The sequence below is a fragment of the Amia ocellicauda genome, chromosome 21 (assembly GCF_036373705.1).
Source record: "Amia ocellicauda isolate fAmiCal2 chromosome 21, fAmiCal2.hap1, whole genome shotgun sequence".
NCBI lineage: Eukaryota > Metazoa > Chordata > Actinopteri > Amiiformes > Amiidae > Amia > Amia ocellicauda.
The window spans coordinates 14,103,674-14,117,319 of NC_089870.1; the positions used below are offsets into that span (position 1 = coordinate 14,103,674).

Sequence of the window (13,646 nt, forward strand, 5' to 3'; positions counted from 1 at the left end):
ATTGCCCGAGGAGGTCTGAAACAAATCTAGAAAGTAGCATGTGTGGTAGTTAATTATGTGGTTATCCAGGCAAACATTGATACAAAGAAGTATTATGTCTTGACTTCATTCTCTGGTTAATTGCCTCACGTTTTTCAACCTGCATTTAGTTCCTATACCAATAAAAGACTGTCACATTTCCAAACCAGACTTTTATGTCTGTATTCATTCATGCACTCATTTAGCATTGACTGGGACAGGCTCCCGAGAGACTGGGCATCCCACATGTGATTGTTACATTTTCTTATTCATAATTAGGCTACAAATTGAGTGGATTTATCATTTAGATTAAAGGAACTGAAAAATATATAAATCCAAGGACAAAATAGCTGTTTTTGTGTTTTTTTGTGTGTTATGCTTTGTTCCTCACTATTGCAAAGTAATTAGTGTTAAGCTTCAACAGTGGCGGTAGTTTGATGCTTTAACGTCATACTCAGACCGTTAAATCATTAACAGTCTAACGGTGGCTTATTCTTCACATTTTTACTAAACCGCATGGTGGTCTTGTGCCACAGCTTCATTGGTGTCCCCTATGTGCAGTGACACCATTGTTCTTAGCTTTGCCTCATTTGTATTTTATTGGGGTGGCTTGAGGGGGGGAAAAAACATCTCAGATCTTAACTGTTGCATAGTAATGTTTTCCGGTGTTGTGAAAATCTCTCTGTGGAGAACGATCAGCAATACCACTGACATTCTCTACTTATATTGTTACTTTTTCTTTCACAAATGTTTGATGCCATTTTAAACCTGCACCTTCCACTCCCATTGTTTTGTTTTTGTAACGAGCTTTCTATATTTTTCCCCACACCTTAATGTGCTTTGTTTGGCCTCTGCTCACGCTGCATGTGCATACAATTAAAAACATCCCTTTAATCTCAGTGGAGCTCTTGGTCTTCGTTTCTCAGTTGCTGAAATAGAAAATCTAAACGAGGAACAGGAAATGAGGGTGTGACCCAGTGTGTTTATATTTGTTTGCATTGCAAGCTTCTTAACTATAAATCTGTGGACTGATATTTATTCATGAATAATGTACTGATGTACCATGCTTAATCCATTACTTCAGAAATATATTGTGTGTGCTATGTAGGAAGCAACACTGCAACTCTCCGCAAAGCTTTTACATTTATGTATTTATTTTAGTTGTCAAAGACACTTGGATGAAAATTGACAATGAAATTGAGTAAAATATCAGCAACATTTTGTTTTAACTTTGTTTTCATTGCAGTGTGTTTTCTTCTACTTTGTCAAGAGCTGTAATTACCCATCCTTAACATTACAGCAGTGGCATCAACCCTAGCATTTTGGATTAGTTTACCCAGTTTAGCAACAAGGTTAACTGAAGCTGACTGTGTTTCCTGGCTTATAAGTGAAATGCTCTCACCCCAGGTACCCAGGCAGGCATTGTTTAACCTTGCTGCAAAGAGAAACCCAATCTATATGATAATCAGTGTTACTAAACAGAATTGTATTTTCTTCAGTTTGTGAAGGAAGAGGGGACTAAACACTGCCTCCCTGGCAGGCTAGGTTCTGCTTCATTTACATTGTATATCATCTATTGTAAAATCATCCGTGCCCATTTTATTAAAAACCATTCAGTTTGTGCGTGGGGCATGGAGCAATTAGTGTTCAATCACACTGCGCCACCGCTACACTTTAAACTCACACAAGTCAGATTTATTATTAACGCATGGACTCTAGGGTGCCACAGTCACACACTTGTTTTCAAGAAAGCAGATCCCTGAAAACTTTTTTTTATGGCGTGTTTAACACTATTTTGTCAATAAAATACATTCATTAGTCTCCTTCTGCTGTTTGCATGTATTTTGGGAGTCACTCAGAGAATCCAGTCAGTATGCAAGCCCTGCTCTTACTTTGGAAACAGACTTCCACAGTTTATCTCTGAGCATCGGAAAAACTGCAGCATTATTCAGGACCTGTTCTCGTTCAGCACCACCTTACCAGATCAAGAGGTCTGCGCCAAGGCGGTCTCCTAGCAACATTGACGAAAGCTCCCATTGAGTTTAGCTTTTAATGCTGTATAGCTTTCTTAGATTAAATAGTCCTGTTGCTAATTTCCACTTTGTTGTTCACTGCAGCTACATAATGCAGGCATTTGAGAGCAGTGCTCCATACAGTTTTTGTAATGCTTGCCAGCTCCATTTCACACTGCACTGAATTATTTGTTCACATTGGTATATTTCTGACTTCATTCTACAACTTACTGTTGACATCCCGTCACCATGCTTTTCTGTTAGTTGATTTCTCTGCTGCAACAAGAAGAGTTTTAACAACAGAAATTGGAAGGGAATAAAAAAGTGTCTGTTGAAGTGAAACACTTTTTTGTGTATATTTGACATATTTGCTTAAATGTCACCTGTGTTGACCTGACCAGTTTCTGTATTTTGTATTAGGCAATTGCAGTTGGACTATGTTCATTTGAAATCCTTTCCCTTTGAATCTGCAACTCAGAACACTATGGGGAGTTGGGTGGTTAAAGTTTTCATAATTAATTTACCCAGTAAATCACAAGGTAAAGGCCTATTCCATCTTCCCTGCTCTGTGCTCAGTTTAATTTGCAGCATCGAAGATCATTCGAATGACAACTGGATTCAAGACAGTCTATAGCCTTGGTTTGGTGGATTTATACAAAGTGGCATCTTAAGTCAGGGTTCAGTAGGCTTTTCACATTTAAGGAGCCTGGCAACTTCGTGTATTCAGAGATTTAACTGTCTACTTAAATACTTTATATTAAATGCAAATTCAGCTATAAATAAGGATTTCATGAGAACATTAACCATTTGACTCTTCTTTGATCCAGAAAGCACATTGTTTTCTAACTGAATCATAATGAAGGGTTCCTTGGATTTGTTGTTGAATTTTTTTTTTTTTTCGTTTGTCATATATCTTCCCAACATAAGCTGTGGGAGACCTTTACAGAATGCACATTCATATTCAAAATGCATTTTATCAGCTTCTACACTGAACTGAAGGGAACTTAAAATTAACTTTATTGGCTTGAAGAGTAAGTCCTGGTTTTGACCCAGTCATTGTTTTTCAGTGTTTCCTGCAGCTGTTCATCATCAGAACCCTTGTTATAGTCAGTTTCACTTCCTCTGAAGTGTGATGACTAACTTCTCAATTTTCCTCTCAATCGATTTCCCAGTAAACATTCTCAGTTTCAATAATGTGTTACACTCAAATCGCCAGGAAATTGACAAATTGTACATAACCGCATTTTTGTTTTGGTTTTAATCCGTCATTACAAATTCCATCAAGTGCTTTTCTTTTTTGTAAATAAGTAAATGTTTTGTTCTTCCTCTATCAACTTTATGTAGTTGGTTGTTACATTTGGTCCAGGCATTCTCCAACTTAGGGAAATATTTATACTTAACCTATAGACATGCATTTAACTGTAACCGGTATTATAATGGGGGAGTTCTGTGTTTTTATTTTATTTTTTCACATACGTGTTTCTTCCAGATGTCCCTCCCGCAGAACAAGAGAAGCTGTTCGTGCAGAAGCTTCGGCAGTGCTGTGTCCTGTTTGACTTTGTCTCGGACCCACTAAGTGACCTGAAATGGAAGGAGGTTAAGAGGGCAGCTCTGAGTGAGATGGTAGAATACATCACGCACAACAGAAATGTAATCACAGAGCCCATATACCCAGAAGTAGTGCATATGGTAAGTGACAAGTTTCTTGCTTTTAAAGGGTTATTTCTGATCTAAAGAAGGAGAATCGTTTTATATGCTGCTGTCATTTTCTTTTAATAGCCACTTACTTGGTTTCCCATTTTTTAGATTGTAAAACCTTATGGATATAAATTATAGAATACTTGTTTGTAAATGCATTGAATCAGCTGATCGTACAATAAATACAGGACAGTTGCATGAAGGTGCCGTGGGCTGATGTAGACTTAATTCCACTAACTAGGGCACTAAATAGTCATCATCTATATTGGGGCATACTGCATCTCGTCTTAATATACATCATTGACATCACACCCAATCAGCTTGGCTTAAGTAATAATTCCTTTTAAATCTGTTAAATTCAGCATTTTCTAATGATCTTACTGTGTTCTTATAATATTTGCCTAGCATAAACTAGCATACCAGGTGTTTGTTTTTTGCAGTGTGTTGGTACATGAAGAGATGTACAGATTTGATTAAAACATATTACAGTTTTGTATTTTCAGAGGCATTCTATGCAAATACACTTCCAAGGTTTACACTGAATCGCATGTTTCATTGAGGAAAGAATTTAAGCAAAGCAGGCTGTCGGGAAGGTAGTACTTCTGAACAACCGTATTTGTTTTTGTTTTTTCCCCTGACTGCATCATTTAAATATATATGTCCAACATCACCAATTGTAGTTGGTTTTCAGGCTTTAAAACTGCCTATTGATGCACAGTCTTTGCAGGATGTTTAATTAGTTATTCAGTGTGTCCTGGCTGGTAGCTAAATCACAATCCTTTGATTTTTATCAAAGCGGTTTCTTTTCCTGCTTAGCATAATGGCTACTATTGAAGGTGTAATTGTAAGACGATCGTGCTTTATTAGATCAATGCAAGAGGCAAAAATATATAGACCACTGTAAAATCAGCATGAAAATATACTTAGTCCAGCATTAGATTCTCCTTTTTCAGAATATAAATTACTTTGAAGTTCGACTCTTTTATCATCAAAGCATCCACATTGGTGCAAATGCTAATGAATGTATTATTATTTGCTTCCAGTGGGGTGAAAGCATATCTTGATCAGTGTATACATCCTCTTCAAAGCTCAGTTTAGGTTAAATGTTTAAAATATTACAGCTTTGTTATCAGAAATATACAAGGCTTCATTGATCTCTGGTCCAAACATAATTAATGCTGCGGTCAAAATTCAACTTGGTCTTCGGTTTCGTTGTTCAACATGAAACATAAATTAAAACAACATGCACATATCCATTCTTATATTTTGCCCCACGAAGTGGTACTGTTGCAAAACAGTCACACACAAAATCCAGGGTAAACCACCTTAAATTAATTTCACTCTTGACTGTATGTAAACCATTACATCTGCAATATTGTGTACTTAAACACTTGTGACTCCAAAGGAACATCTTACCCAAGTGAATGCATTGAATAATTGCAGCTCATAGAAATTAAGTGGCAAATGGTTAACACATTCTTTCAAGTTTAGAAATGGAACACAAGATCCCCAGTTAATGAAAGCGATGTAGTCCAGAATAAAGCAGGGCGTTGTTTTAAAGACAGCTGCTTGAGTTTTTTCTGCTGCAGTGGCAGTAGCATTTGTAGCTGATGGGTACAATTTGAACATCAGTATCACCATCAAGTTAAGTTAAATGGATAAGTCTTTGGATCCAGCCGAAATCCTTTGGTACACACTTTGTGTGAGTACTCAACTATGCCATGTCCCCTAAAAAAGACCTTACAAGAGTGTTCTATAAACTTGCTTAATTTCACTGAAACATGCTTGCAAGGCTAATTGCCTTAAAGCCCATGTGCAATTGGGTCTTTGGCCCTCCATGTTTGTAAATCCATGCTTTCTGCACTGGTGTTTCTCTATTACACATTCATGCTATTTGAAAATAAGAGACCAACTCTGAAATCAGCTGGTGGAAAGTTTACCTTTTGACACTGACCTTTTTGTCTTTTTCCCCAGTTTGCAATCAACATGTTTAGGACATTGCCACCATCCTCCAATCCAACAGGAGCTGAATTTGATCCAGAAGAAGATGAGCCAACACTCGAAGCTGCATGGCCACATCTACAGGTATCTGCTCTGACCACCATGTATAGAAACCCTTGATGGAAACATCTTGGCTGAGGTTTTCTATACAAGAATGATAATAAACTGATTTGTGGTGAGACGATTTGCTGTTCATATCTTCACAGTATTCTGCTAAATGCCCTCATTAATTTATTTGACTGTTCCAGTTCTCATAAATGTAAACCTGGTTTTGCACAGGCTTTCTCAGGAGATAACTGCACTAGGTCACACAAAGTTAGACATGACACCTTTCCTCTTATGTTGCTCATCTGGTTTCAGGAACCACATGAAATTCTACTATTTAATCCTTATACTAATCTGTTCGTTACTTTTTCTTTTGTTTTCCAGCTTGTGTATGAATTTTTCCTTAGGTTTTTAGAGTCTACAGACTTTCAGCCAAATATAGCTAAGAAATACATTGACCAGAAATTTGTTTTACAGGTAAGTGGTGCACATCCTAAGTTTATTTTTCCTTTTTTAAACATTTTGTAGGACTGACCTTTTCCACTGACTTGTTTCTTCCCATTCAGCTGTTAGAACTCTTTGACAGTGAGGATCCCCGGGAAAGAGATTTCCTGAAAACCACTCTTCACAGAATCTACGGGAAATTTCTGGGCCTAAGAGCATACATCCGAAAACAGATCAATAATATATTTTATAGGTGAGTATATGACAGGGTCTGTCATTATTTTTTTAATTAGCAGCAGGGCAGGTGCCTTGAAATTTTACTTGTTACCCCAAAAATATACCTGCCTGACTTTTTCCGTGAAGGTTATGCATGGTTATAAGGAATCTGTTGGGTTACAGAGATGTGGATAAACAATACAAAACAAAGATTTCTACAGACTAGGAATATAATCTATGACATTGTACTGTAACAACAGAAAAACATATCAAAATATATTCAAGCTTCTGTTTCTTTCAAGTCAAATCCTTCTCATCATTCTCAGCTTTAATCTTTTCTTATATATTTGGCAAACCCAAATGTAAAAAAAAAAATGTTAGCCAAACATGTTAGTCGATATCTCCATTCACCCACTGACGTCAGCATGTATCTCATGCTTGACGTTCCTTTGATTGGCCACGAATGTACCGGTAGTTCATTAGGAAACTTGTGGAGGACTGCTGACTGCCAAATATGGTCAAGTGTCTGGTTTCCGATATAAACAAATCAGCCGAGATGACATTGCTAGGAAAACTGTTCTATTGAGGTTAAATTTTTAATGGAAAATATAAGTCAATATAGACGGTATTTATGTTAAAATGATCACTTGCCCCGTTGGGCATGTAAACTAGAGAAGAAGCCTGCCCAACAGAAGTTGGCACCTGCGCCAGGCAGACAATTATGTGCGACCCTGTATGATCATTGAAGATTTTCTAAGAAGAAAAAAATCCTGAAGTTTTTGTAAAGTTCCTATTGGCTGAAAATATTTCTTTATGTGTTCAGTTTATTGATGAGTGCATACATGCAAAGTGATTTCTTTCTGCATTAAGGTTGAATCCAAAATGTATAACTTTATTCTTTTACTTTTTCCTAGATTCATTTATGAAACGGAACGTCATAATGGAATAGCTGAATTACTGGAGATATTGGGAAGGTATGTTTTTGGTACAAGTCATGCCTGAGGCTAGAATCCTAGAATCAGAATAGTGAAGATCTAGTGTTACAGGATGACACATTAATATTTGGTTTTGGTCTTATATTCATTCTGCTTTCATGTAGGACTCCCAAACACATTCTTAAACCTTACATATGTCTGTGTGGTTCCTTACTCGGGAAGTAAAATTATGTTAAACTTCACCTTGGCAGTAGAATAGAAACCTTTTATAAAATATTTTTAAAAATCTGTCAGTCCAAAATTACCAAAGAATCTAAATGGACCTTGGATGTATTTATTCCCCATAATTCAATTTTAAATTGGGTGTAAGTATCTTGTTGACAGGTCTGATCTGGTGTTTTCCTTAAAAACACTTAAGTATTTATGTAATTATATGTGCTATACGGTAAGCATAATCAGTTTGTCTTCTCATGATTAGTCATTAGTTAAATTTCCATCACTAAAAATAATTTTGTATTTGTTGCTCCAAGGTGTATGTGGTGATTCATGTTTGTTGCATAATGTTGGATATTAACAGATATTCACAGCCCTAAATTTAACTTGTGGTTTGCAAATTTCCTCTGCTTGCTTTTGCCTATTAGACAATGTGAATGTTTTCCCCTCTTTTTAGCTTTTCACGCAGATAATATGTCTAAGTTAAATATTTTTCTGCATTTTATTGTCTAGAAATGCTTTATTTTTAGAAGCACCCCACATATGCACCATTCTTAGAAGTGATGTTACTTAATTTAGGGAAAATGAAAAAGGAAACCTAATGATTGTTTTCCTTTTTCTTTTGCAGTATAATTAATGGATTTGCCTTACCATTAAAAGAAGAGCACAAGATTTTCTTATTGAAAGTTTTGTTACCTTTGCACAAAGTCAAGTCACTTAGTGTCTACCATCCACAGGTAAATTGTTCATTTATTTGTTCATTTATTTAAACTGTGTTCTTCAAGGTTCATTGCAAAATTAAATGTATGAATTAGGTGTGGTACCGGAAGGTGACATAAGATTAAAATAAATACATCCCTTCCTGCTTCCCATCTACACAGTGGCCTACAGTTACTGCCCAATTAGGGTCAAGGAATGATTTTACTTGTCAATGGGATCTAAGGTGAGATCATCAAGCTTGTATCAACTGTGACCTTAGCTGGTTGTAAAGTCTGCCGTCAAAGGCAGAAAGAGAAAATTAGTGTATGCCGTTTCTTCTGTACAAAAGGTTATTTTAAGGTCAAGCACACCCATGCTCCACTTAACTCCCTACAACAGTTAGGCCTACAAGTTGGTGTCCTGAAAATAGACTAGCATATTGACATAACCTGACATCTACAATTTGTGAGCTGAGAAGAGTGCTTCGCAAAAGTGAACAGAGCAGACAGTCATACAAATGCACGCCACGTGCACTCGTGTGTTCATCTCATTGCGTGACTGATCAGGTTGTACGTGACTGAAGCACTGTGTGAAACCTATTTTCCTTGAATGACAGACGGTTTTCTTAAGTGATGATGTTTGTTTTCTCTGTTATAATTTCACGGTTTGAAACAAAACCTCAAAACCTCAAACTCAAAATCTTCCATTCCTGTTTCTTGGTTTTCAGCTGGCATACTGTGTCGTTCAGTTTCTGGAGAAGGACAGCACTCTCACTGAACCAGTAAGTCAAGTCTACATCTGAATTGATTATTTATTTATTTTTAATTTATTGAGTTAAAATGCTATATGGTTCTGCCAATGTGTTTGCGGCCAAAGCCTGTAGAAATCGCAGCAAGTTCTCTCGGTGGAAGATGCAAGTACAGTACTATGCTTGGACAAACTGAAATGAGATGCATGCTTCTGATAACTAAATGCTTATTAATGCAATAAACGAATGAGAGCATAGATAGTTTATATACAGTAATTATGTTTTTTGGTTTCTTTGGCTACCATGGGGTATCAGGTAACACATTAAATGACAGTATACTACTGGACAACCGTCTTTACCTAAGGTTAGTGAAAGTGTGTCTAATACACAGGCAATTAGTGACTTGTGTACAGAAAGAACACGCAGGAACTTTGTCAAGCTTTGTAATGGTTTTATCATTGACCAACAGTATGACTTATGGCACTTGAAATCCAAATGTCCTCAACTTGGTCAAGGCAACACCTTTCCCAGGGACTTAGGACTGGGTCTAAAAAGGGCTGCCTTGGCATCCAAATGAGAGTGTAAGCATGCTACTGTCATATTTGTTTAGTCTTGTTTCCTTTGTTTTTAGGTGTGAGGGGGGGGGTGTGAGGGAGGGGATCATACTATTGGTCTTAAAGTAGATCCTGACCTTACATTTGTGTCTGTTTGAAAGCCTCTGAAGGAATCTTCTTTTTACATTACCTGTAACCAATATCCCTTTGAAAAGTCGGATGAATGTGAGAACAAGTGGATTGTGGGACTGTTCACAATCAGTATGATGTCATCCCCAGCCGTTACTGTGCTTTCCTGACAGATGGGCCTTTCCCCTTTAAGTGATGTCTGTGTCGCTTTTATTTCACAGGTTGTAATGGCACTCCTCAAATACTGGCCAAAGACTCACAGTCCAAAGGAAGTCATGTTTCTTAACGAACTAGAGGAAATATTGGATGTAATTGAACCGTCAGAGTTTGTGAAGGTCATGGAGCCTCTGTTTAGACAGTTGGCGAAGTGTGTATCCAGTCCGCATTTTCAGGTGAGTGATAAAGTATTGTATTACTACTCCTCTGCAGTGTAGTTGTTTGTGAACCAATTAATTACAAATGTTTTTACTTACTAAGCTAATGTTATCCATCTCTTTTGTTTAAGCACTCCCCCCCCCAGACTGTTTTGTTTAATCTATGGGATTTAATTATGCATCGGTTATGAAATATTCTGAGATGTACATTATTTACTGTAGGTGGCAGAAAGAGCATTGTACTACTGGAATAACGAATACATTATGAGCCTCATCAGTGACAATGCAGCCAGAATCCTGCCCATCATGTTCCCATCCCTGTATCGGAACTCAAAGACCCACTGGAACAAGTAAGTCACAAGTCACTTTTTCCTTTGATCTGTTTTTGTCTATCGTATGTAAGGACAAATAAGAGTATTTATATTCATAAAGCCTTAACTTCATGACTCTTCTAAAAGGATCATTCTGTGTCAGTTTGACCATTTCAGGTTCGTGTAAAGAATGCATCCAAGATGCATTCATAGGAGACGAGCACAAACCCGATATTGTCTCACTGTGGCCTTTGTGGATGAAACGAGGTCCTTCATAAATTCTTTCACACAGTTAGAATTCACTATTTGTAATCAAGCTTTGGCCTGAGCAGAAAAAAAAGCAAATGAAAAGATGATATAAATCTGAGGTGGTCATATTCATAATTGGGCTTGTATACAGGTTGGTTTGATGTCTGCCATGTTTACTTTACAGAACCATCCATGGTTTGATTTACAATGCTCTGAAGCTCTTCATGGAGATGAACCAGAAGCTGTTTGACGATTGCACTCAACAGTTTAGGGCAGAAAAGAATAAGTGAGTAAACGATTATTATTGCAAGTAAAAGGGGCTGTTTTTTCAGTTTAAAATATTATTTTAAGCTTTTATACTGTTTACTATGGGTTTTATTTTGTCTACATATTTTGCATAGAAAAGCATAGTTGTCCCTAGGGAAATCATAGATGACTAGTGATACCTTACGGCTGTTAAACTGTTTGAGGGTGTATTATATAGATTTATTTTCACATGTATGTTTAAAATTATATAGTGAATATATATATATATATTTTTTTAATGTTTTATTTTTATAGAGAGAAAGCAAAATCAAAAGAGAGGGAGGAGGCCTGGATCAAGATTGAAAACCTCGCCAAATCAAACCCACAGGTAAGTGTACTGAATTGTATTGAAGCATTTTGCATCTGATCTGTGATCTATAAACAACGCTTAGACAAAGTACTTTTATATGAAGCTTTATCACAGTTCATTAAGTTTGAATCGGGTTTCATTTTTCACAAGTCGTGTTGTAGCTGTGTGTGGGGGCGATGTACAAAGGGTGTTTACCATGGTAATTTTAACCTCATTCCCCACACAAAGCAACACACCAGCTCCTGATTCAGAAATGTATACCTAGAGCATGGCTTGCAGGTTACAGAATCGGATTTGGGTTGATGTTTATTATGAACCAAAGGAGAGATTTTGGCCTTGATAGTGTATTGTCATCACGTCCGGTTTCTTGGTGTCTTCTGTGTTCTGTAACGAGCATTTTCCTAAACACAAATCTAGTGAGGGTGGGTAATGAATCTTGCTGCTACTTTAACATTTGAGCTTTAGTGTTTTTCTGTCTGGATTTTTTTTTCATTATTATTTAAACCTCTTCTCATGAAGCAATGCATTATCACAGCTTGAAGTTCTGTAACAGAGAGCCTTAGGATAACTTTTACCATGACTAATGACCTCTTCATGTAATCTGAATCAAGCAGGTTTTTTACACTGAGATTCCACAGTTTCCCTTCATTGCAGCAAATTGCAAATGTCACTGATTGCATGACCTACATTTATCGGTGTACTTCCTGAAGAGCTACTGCGTTCGTTAAATGGTCCACCCTTGTTTGGATGATGTTATGCAAAATGTATTCTGAGAGTGTTCAAAATCCTGCAGCGTGTTGGAGTTTTAAAAAGACTCCTACATTTGTGGGAGAAATTTGTTTGTTCTGATTATTATACTAATGAAATGTATATACCAAAAATTATTAGAATAACATCACTTTAAATAATCCACATATAACAGTGAGTACCATGACAGTAGAAAATATTTTTCCAATGATCAAATGTAAATACAATTACATGAAAAACGTTGAAGGAGTAATTGTAGTCACTTTGGCTTTAAGATTTGAAGTGAAATGCATAAATACAGTAATTTTCATTATAACGAATAAAATTGTTCTTGTGTTTGAGGAGCACATCTGATTTAAGCTGGTTAATAGCAAACCTATCCGAGTTTAGGATGTTGCTTGTTAAACACACTAGTCAATAATTATTACATTGTTTGGTTGAGTTTATTAGGATTTATATTTACTGAAAAGAAAATATTCCTCTGGCATTTTTTTTGTATTTATTAGTTATCAACAAAACTATATTGTCTGTATGAGTACAATTTGTTTAATATATGATTCCGTTGCGCTTATAATTTCAGTTACTGAATGCCAGATGGTACTATGGCATTCAAGCACTTGAACAATAACACTTTGTATTGTTTATATTTGTACTTAGTATGTAGAATTAAAAAATGTAATTGTTAAATATTATTCAAAAGGGGGGAGAGAGGATGTTAGAATTCAAAACTGGTTCTAAAGGTAAGTCCCCTTACCTTAATTGGGTTAATGTAGGGCAGGAAACATATTCAAACCCCCTCCTTACTGTAATCCTGGCAACCACATGGAGAAGTGAAGATCACGCTGTGCCCTCCAGGCTATAAGATGCCTCCTTCACCCAAAAAATAGTCTTTTACTTTGCCTCTCACAGGCTCCCAGTTTTAACAACCATTGGAAATCCTTGGTCACTCTCACTACCATTATGACATTTGCCAAATAACGGCTTTTCTTATCAGCCTTCGCTTTTGTCCTTAGCAAGCCATTGACTGCTTGACTACTTCAATTTGATATTATAAGCTTATCTAGAAGTTAGTGGGTTTCTGATCTGTTTCAGCTGCCTAGAAGTTTTGAACTTTTGAAATGATTTGCATTGAGCCCATTATCAGTGCTTTATTAACTTGTCATTTATAAAAAAATCCTGTTGCACTTTCTATATGGCTTTTGTACTGTGCCTCCCCTATTGTAACAACTCATTTTAAGAAGGGCTCTCAGATTGTGCTCAATACATCTGAAAAACTAAAATACATATTGAATGTAGAACTCTATAATCTGTGAGTGCATGTTGACCAACAGATGTGATTGACTGTAAAGCTACAGTTCTGGATTGATTTTCTGATACTAACCTATCGGCAGTAGGTTAATTATTTACTTAAAACAGTTAAAATAAGTGTGACCAGTTTTTAATTCTGATATTCATCACAGTTCTTAATAGGTTTTGGGCAAACTTGCTACCAACCACTTGCTAATTTCCTCACCATCATAACTGATTAATGATCTTAAACCTTAAGTTTTCAATAAATGATCATGATTATAATTTGTTTTCCAATTCAGTTCATCTTTCAATTTGATTAATTCTGTATTTATGGGAAATGGTTCCTG

At 36.4% G+C, this 13,646-nt stretch overlaps 1 protein-coding gene across 4 annotated transcripts in view; it reads left to right on the forward strand.

Moving 5' to 3' along the window:
- Nucleotides 1-13,646, forward strand: part of ppp2r5ca (protein phosphatase 2, regulatory subunit B', gamma a) — a 45,169-nt gene that overhangs the window by 26,602 nt on the left and 4,921 nt on the right. For all 4 annotated transcript variants that reach the window (XM_066694494.1, XM_066694495.1, XM_066694496.1 and 1 more), the window contains 11 exons: nucleotides 3,520-3,719; nucleotides 5,703-5,813; nucleotides 6,159-6,251; nucleotides 6,341-6,471; nucleotides 7,349-7,408; nucleotides 8,211-8,319; nucleotides 9,009-9,062; nucleotides 9,934-10,104; nucleotides 10,309-10,436; nucleotides 10,831-10,932; nucleotides 11,208-11,280. In XM_066694494.1, coding sequence (XP_066550591.1) covers nucleotides 3,520-3,719; nucleotides 5,703-5,813; nucleotides 6,159-6,251; nucleotides 6,341-6,471; nucleotides 7,349-7,408; nucleotides 8,211-8,319; nucleotides 9,009-9,062; nucleotides 9,934-10,104; nucleotides 10,309-10,436; nucleotides 10,831-10,932; nucleotides 11,208-11,280 — 1,232 coding nt within the window. The remainder of the gene's footprint in view (nucleotides 1-3,519; nucleotides 3,720-5,702; nucleotides 5,814-6,158; nucleotides 6,252-6,340; nucleotides 6,472-7,348; nucleotides 7,409-8,210; nucleotides 8,320-9,008; nucleotides 9,063-9,933; nucleotides 10,105-10,308; nucleotides 10,437-10,830; nucleotides 10,933-11,207; nucleotides 11,281-13,646) is intronic.